The 7464-nt window shown below is 37.5% G+C and overlaps 1 protein-coding gene across 1 annotated transcript; it reads right to left on the bottom strand.

Annotated features, from left to right (window-relative positions):
* Window positions 1–41: 41 nt before the first annotated feature.
* On the bottom strand, window positions 42–6286 carry LOC137029130 (putative C-type lectin domain family 20 member A). Its single transcript, XM_067398656.1, has 3 exons — window positions 6173–6286; window positions 5556–5930; window positions 42–430 (listed from the first exon to the last, which is right to left on the bottom strand). Exons 1-3 carry the CDS (start codon window positions 6198–6200, stop codon window positions 42–44), a joined length of 792 nt encoding a protein of 263 aa, XP_067254757.1. The 5' UTR covers window positions 6201–6286.
* Between the last annotated feature and the right edge of the window lie 1178 nt (window positions 6287–7464).

Genomic DNA, 7464 nt, shown 5'->3' with positions numbered 1-7464 from the left:
TTATCTCTCACTGCTTCATAGTCTTCCATCGCTCTTTATAGTTAAAATGTATCAGTACATAATTGGCAGTCTGCACAAGTGTGGCAGATGAAATTCAGCCTTTCGCTCTCTGGCCTCCCGACCCAACGGTGCCCCCCAGTGGACTCCATAGCTCCTGACAGCCCACACTCCTCATAACCACTAGGCCCATGGCCAGACGCCCAGTTCTGGTAGCAGCCTGTTTCTCTGTTCTTTATCCAGAACCAGAAGTTAAATGTGCAGGTGTAACGGAGACCCAGCCATACATGAGAAGTGGAGGCCTGGCTGGCTCTTCTCATTGCCCTCTTCTGAAGCTCCTCACTGTGAATGGAGACCAGGTCCACATGGTGCTTTCTGCAGTAACTCACAGCTTCAGTCCACGTCAGGTTCTCATGGACCAGAATCAGGTTATCTTTGGGAGGGTTTAAAAAATATTGTATTGTATGAGAAAGCAACAAGGAAAAAAGTATGATGATAGCCTATTTAAAGCTGCAGTCCGCGATTTCTCCTCTTTGACGCCATCTCTTGTTTGAAACCTGCAATTGCAGTCATATGCAGAACAGTTATCTGTATGTGCGTTGTGCATCGGCACAGCTCGCCAGCGCAGATGAATCTAATGTTTGCTGTCAGTTACCACACCGGTGTGGATACTGTACTTCAGAATCACAGATTCTACGTCTTGAAAGTATGACCAATAATAGAATTTTCACTGGAAAATATAATCTGAACAAGTAAGTAACATGTCTGCCCCTTTTGTTCTAACCAACTGAGGAAAAAAGCATTAGGCCTACAATAAATTGCGCTGCCAATGATGATGAAATCTAACGATCGCTTAGCTCGGATCACGCCAAACCATGCAAATTATTATTACTGTTATACTTTGTTCTCAAAATGTTAATGTTAACAACATCAGCATTGCTATGACTATGTGTATATTAGCGTCACCTGTAGATTTCAATTTCTGTAGCCACTCCACAGTCCAAAGTATTTGCTTTTGACTGGGGTGAATCTCCAGTTGTCACTGATGATTGTCATTTGGACCTTTCTGGATTACAATCCGGCATCAAAATGATAGGTTTAATTATTTCAGCTGCTGTGAGAAAAGGCTATAAATGCTCCGCTACCAGCAGCGTCCTCACGTGATAAAACCGACTAGCCTGGATGGGATTCCTTTCTGTTTACGGACGTGACGTAATGACGCACAGACGAACTTCTGCATGCTCGCTCGAATTTCCCGCGGAAATCCACCATGTCGCTCTTATTACAAAAACATTATTACAAGCTTACCGTTGTGAATTGAGCTAAGATAATGAGATAGTTTTGAACACTGGCTGGTTATGTACTTGCTCAAAAATTGATTTTGGATCATTTTTAACCAAAAAAAGTTACGGACTGCAGCTTTAAATCTAATTTCATACTCTATTGTACTACTCTGCTGTACTGGAAAATGTGTCTGTTCAGGGCAGAATGCATATGAGTAACATTTTTTTTTTTATAATAAACAGTGTAACTTTACTAATTCATAATGTAGTAATATGACACAAGCAAGACTACAGTTGTTGTGTTTGACCCACAACTGCGATTTGGCTATAAATTACAAAAGTTTGTTTATAACTTACATTTTAGATGCAGTATTTATCTACTTTTTCTCCACCAACAAAATAGTTCCAAACGAAGCCAAAGCAGAATTAATCGGTTCAATGTCTCAGAGCAACACAGTAGTGATGTTTCATCCTGAATGATTTTATGTTTCGAATTAATTGGTTGAATGATTCAGTGACTTTCATAAAAATTATCACCTATTGCTATTTACTGGTGTAACCATGTAACATGCAGAAATAGTAACTGAAAAATCCCCACTAATGCACAGGCAATTTAATGACAGTTTGTCTGAAACAAAACGGATGAATGACACAAACAATATATTTTTCTTTTCTAAACAGAACTAACTGTCATAGGAACAGCATCAAAAATATTCACAGTGAGCGTATCTCTCACCTTGCTCTGGACCTGTAGTGAGTATTTGTGTTGGTTGACTGCTTGTATTTCCCCCCTCAGTTGTGTTTTGGGCTAGTGTGTGCTGTGTTGTTGTCGATGGTCCAGGAGTAGCTGCAAGTGAGAACATTTTGGTTAATAAATTGCATAGTTAAGGCCTTTGCTGTAACATTTGCAATGTGTTGAAATGTAGACTGTTCTGTAACAATCTGAGAAAATTATTAACAACTGCTAAAAGGGTTGCTAACGAGTTGCTAAAAAGGACTACTTCCTTTGGCGGTGACTTTAAACATCATCATGACAAACAGGACATTTGGAAAGCAGTTCTCATGAAAAAGTGGATAAGTATTCATTCACAGCACAGACCATAATCCGTGAGCGTGTTTTTAAATAAAGTTGTTTTTTAAATAAAGGTTGAGGAAGCTTGGTGGTGGTGACGTTGATCCGCGACCATGGTGTGCTGTAGTCCATTTATAGCCTACTGTTAGCTTTTTATATCTGACGACTTTATTTAGGCTTCAAAATGCATTAATGCTGTGTTAACTTGTGAAGATTATCTTGATAGACAAAACGTGTAAGTGTCATAACCCTTGTTAAACACAGAGCTTATTTTTTGCGATGCACAGGCTTTCGATCGAGGGAACCTGTGCGCCACTAACTTCCGGGTTGGCCAACAAAAACACGTCATCTCTGAGGTACTCTGTTGTAATTGCTCGGTCAAATCTTCTTCTTCTCTGAAATGAATCGCATGTTTGATGGCTTAAACATGCTCGAAAACTCATGGAACTTTGTACACGCGTCAGAAGTGGTTAAATTTACGTCTGATATGGGTTTCAGAATTAGGTGTGGCAAAATGGCTCGATAGCGCCACCTACAAAATTTCAATTAAGCGTCCTTCACGCTACATTTCACATACAAGTATACAATTCGGTAGACACATGTAACAGCCCAGTACCTACAAAAAGTCCCTGGGAGCAAAATCTGAAAACCCAACAGGAAGTGAGATATTTAGAATTTTCTCTGCAAAATGTGTGCAGTTTTTGCCATTTCCAGACATTGTACTTTAACAAACTCCTCCTAGAGATTTAATCAGATCAATATCATATTTGGTCAGTCTAATCTAAAGGTCTTGGCGATGGTAAATTGCAAAGGTTTTGAGTTTTCATTGAACAGTGTGTCTGTGGCAGCCTGAGAAATTGTGATTGTTGTAAGTCAGGCATACAATGTCTAACCAAACTTCACATGTGTGATAAGTCCTGGCCTGAAGACATCTATATGTCATTATTCAGTTAGTCATAGTGCCACCGGTTGGCAAAAGGAAATGGCATGCTTTACAGTGCAATTCACTCCCTGAAACACATTTAAATATGCCACGAAGTACCAAACATGCTAGAAAAACGTTAAATCATGCAACACTTGGCTAAGTGCTAAAGTATGCGATTAAATGTGCTAAATAGGATGTTTTGTTTTATACATTTTTGCAATATTACTTGAAACTGTTGTTACTAACTGATAAAAGACTATTATTAATATACATCATCTGTGCACGAGGTAGGGCCTTAAAAACATCAGCCAATCGTTTACGCGATCATCGTGTAAACGATTGGCCCTCTGGCTTGTCAATCACTGCCATGACGTTCCTTGTGAGAGATGTGCGAGATGTGCGCGGCTGCGCACTCCAGTAACTTTCCACACTCCACAGGCGCCGCATGCAGTGTTTTTGTCAGGAGACAGGAGTAACAACTGCAGATTATGAGTTACCTGCGGTGAGTCCGACACAATGAATCCACTAACACGACACAGCGAATGCCGGTGGTAAACACTCGTGTTCCAATACTCGTGCACGAGTTTTGGGAAGCATTCCTTTGAAATGAGCTGTGAAGGAGGGGGGTTGTTCTTACGCATGCGCTCATTTAAAAAACTCACTAACAGTTTTTGGATTCTCAGTCGACAAAAAAAATCCTCTCTATCACCTTTAACTCCACAAAACAGGAAGTTGTAGTAACTCAGGCATACGATGTCTGATCTGCCCCAAACTTCACATGTTTGAGAAGAGTCCTGGCCTGAAGACATCTACATGCCAAAATTATAGTCATAGCGCCACCAGCTGGTAGCAGGAAGTGTGAATAATACAGATGACTGATGTAGTCCTTCTATATTTATTTATCTAAATGCATATTGCCCACCTTGCTCTGTTTTCCTAAAGTCACTGGGTGGCGGTGGCACAGGTGAGAGGGCCTTTCATCGTGCTAGCAGCTTTAATTGTTATTATTATAGCATAGTATTATAATCATTATTGTATATTATTAATATTATTGCATAATTTATTAGATACTCCCACTGTGTTCTTTTACACATGAGCAGCTCATGATCCAGTGTTTTCAGTGTCTCAGAGCGGCTCGTTTCACAGGCCTACATGCCGCTCCACAAGAACTAATTTCTGCAAGCACTGTGAGTTTGGGTCGCTTGTGATGTGCATGTGGAAAAGTAACATACGTCACCCATCTTCCCAAACATGTAATGAGGAGCGAAGAGCAATTATAAACCAGATGTAATCAACAAAAGAGAAGCTTTAAGGGCCCCATCTGGTTTTTCTCTAAATTAAAAGCTTTCATGGTTTACATTACACTTGAAAAGTAAAGAAATTAAGACAGTTGTATTAGTATTTCGCAATTTTACTGTATTTTTTTTTCTAAATGCTTTGTTATTTACAAAAAATATTACAATTTTGTTTGTTTTAATTTTGTAAAATAATACTAATAATAATCATAAAAGTTTGGGTTAAGCTTGTGCAGCCCTACAAACAAAAACAGCAAATCGCAATTTTTATCAAAAAAATCTCAATTAGATTTCATCCCCAAATCATGCATCTGTTTTTAGTGCACTATCCCTTTAATGTTGGTGCTGGCAATATACCTAATTTAGTGGTTGACTGAGATTTCACATCTGTAAAGAAGGAAGATTAGATGCATTTTACATACAGAGATTAGTTAAACAGATTTCTGAGCAGATTTAAAGGCAGCTTAGGAGAAAAGGATGAACGCACCACTGTGACAGATGAAGGGATGAGTGGTGTTACATTTGACATCATTCCATTTCCCTGTTTGGTTCACCATCACTGAAACACAGTCCTGGTCTCTTGTAATGTTACTCCAGAAACGGAAAGAAGAGTTGCTCTGATCCGACCATGACCAAGGGTCTTTAAATAGTCCAATCCATACATCGTTTTTTGCAATTTTCTTGACATTTTGATTTTCTGAGGAGTCTCTGATATTGACTAGATCAGTGTGGAAGGTTTGGCAATATTCCTGGGCCTCCCTCCAGGTTTTTGTCACCTCAATCAGGATATACTTTGTATTGGTTGTTGCTACAAACAAAAGACAAGCAAAAGATTCTGACGCTGACGCTAATATCGGGTTACAATATGTTGCAATTTTGCACTTTTACAACAGATTACAAAGATTTATGAAGCTGGAGCACTGTTATAAAAACAGTGGTAATGTAAGTTAATGTAAAGACAACAGTGCAAAAGAAAATCTTACCATTAAAGCATACAAATGGCTTCTGTGAGTCACAGCTATCACTAAACCATTTCCCATTGTTGTCCATTACTGCACAGCCATGATTATTATCTTGATCTGGTTGTTTATCTTTCCAGTTTTGGAACGGCTCTACATTGTTACTGTCTGGCAGTGTCCAGTGCCATCTGAACACTTCACTTCTAAAAAGGCCAATGTACACATCATATGAAACATCACTTATGCTTCTGAACAAGCTGTTCATCTCGTCTGCATTATTCACAGTCGCCAGGTCAGTGTACTTCTCACGGCAGAATCTCTGAGCCTCAGTCCAGTTCTTACTGATATTTATGAAGTGATACTGGTGAGATATTTGGCTTGATGTGAAGGACAAAAACCCTGAGAAAAACACAGGGGCAAAATAAATAAATAAATAAATAAAAATAATATACTTAATGTCTTTACAAAGAAGAGTACCAGCACATGGACTGTAATTCATGGTATGCAAAGCACTACAAACACTTGAAAACATGCTTACATGTGGAAAATTCACATTTCAACAGAAAGCTAAAAATCTTTTTAAGATATCATAAAATTACAAAATCATAAAATGTACATCCATGTTTACTTAAAAGGCTTACCAAAGACAACAAGGAGAAAGAAAATCATGATGTAATATCAGGAGCAACACAGCTTAGTGTGTGAGTAAAACATGGCCCATACAGCCTTCTTTTCCTTCTTTTAGATGCACAATCTGACACAAACAAATCAAAATCACAAGTTAAAATGGCATGTAATGTTATAGCACTCAACGCAAGAAATGCAGACTCTTTAATAGCCTAGTAAAAGCATAACACTTTTACATTTGACAGGATATTTCATTCTGGTATTAGAAATGTAATACTTACATCTGCTTAAAATGTAGGCTACTTACTCCTTGATCGGAGTCTGACTATTTTAAAAGCAGGCTATGTTCTAGGAATGTTGTTTAGCCTGTTATCTACTTGACACTTGAGAAATTATGTTGTCATGTACTCCCACAGTCTTCTGCAACATATTCATTAGATAGAAGCTGCTTCATACAGTATTGAATGCTGTCGATAATAAGTTATTTGACAGTTGGAAAATGATCATGCGCACATGCATTCTGTGTAAGAATGAAGGTAAACAGGTCATATTGCTGATCAAACTGAATGAAATATCACACTTGAGGAATGTGTGTGTGGGCCCTAATCTAACAGAAATATCAAGTTTTTTTCATAACATCATCTCAGATGACCTTGCAGTTTCAGTCAAGGATTTAAACTAAAATTTTGAATATTCAGTCAACAATAAGGGAAAACACAAATGAGTTCTAGTATTACTCCAATATAATTGCACATATTACACCAGAATGTCTCTTTTTATAACAAACCTTTAAAATGTCCTTGGGGTTGCATTGATAATGCATTATAATGCTGATAATGTTTTATTAATAAAAAAGTATAAATATTTTATCAGTTTTCTAATCTATAACTTGCATTGTTATGTGATTTATGTGTGTGCGTGACTTAAAAAGTAAAAGAGATGTCTTATTTAAGACTGCAGCTGATACACATTCAACCAAAATATAGTCAAATTAGTTATTATAATGACCAGAAAAAGAGAAATTTGATCAAAAATAGACGTTTAAGCATTTTAAAAGTGTTAAATTAACTTCTATAAAACACTAGTTTATAAAAATAAAAAAACTTAGTTTTCAATTCTCTTTTGCTCTGCAAATATTATATATCCATGTGAGAAATAAAAATTGTATTTCTATGATGCAGTCAACAGATGATTATTAAAGAAAGAAAAAAACAAACAACCCTGAAACAGCCAATTGATTATTCCTAAATAATACTGATGTAATTCAGACGCAATAACACATTTACCAACCAAAAGAACACGTAGT

This window comes from Chanodichthys erythropterus, chromosome 2 (assembly GCF_024489055.1).
Source record: "Chanodichthys erythropterus isolate Z2021 chromosome 2, ASM2448905v1, whole genome shotgun sequence".
In the NCBI taxonomy this organism is placed as follows: domain Eukaryota; kingdom Metazoa; phylum Chordata; class Actinopteri; order Cypriniformes; family Xenocyprididae; genus Chanodichthys; species Chanodichthys erythropterus.
Note: the sequence above shows the minus strand (reverse complement) of the source record. Positions and strands in the feature narration are given on the sequence as shown.

Excerpts from the sequence above, each read along its gene's own strand:
- LOC137029130 (XM_067398656.1), bottom strand. The coding sequence starts at position 6,200 with ATGATTTTCTTTCTCCTTGTTGTCTTTG. Across the intron at positions 5,931-6,172 it reads CTTTCTCCTTGTTGTCTTTG|GGTTTTTGTCCTTCACATCA; the intron begins GTAAGCCTTTTA and ends TGTTTTTCTCAG. Across the intron at positions 431-5,555 it reads GCCATTTGTATGCTTTAATG|ATAACCTGATTCTGGTCCAT; the intron begins GTAAGATTTTCT and ends ACCCTCCCAAAG.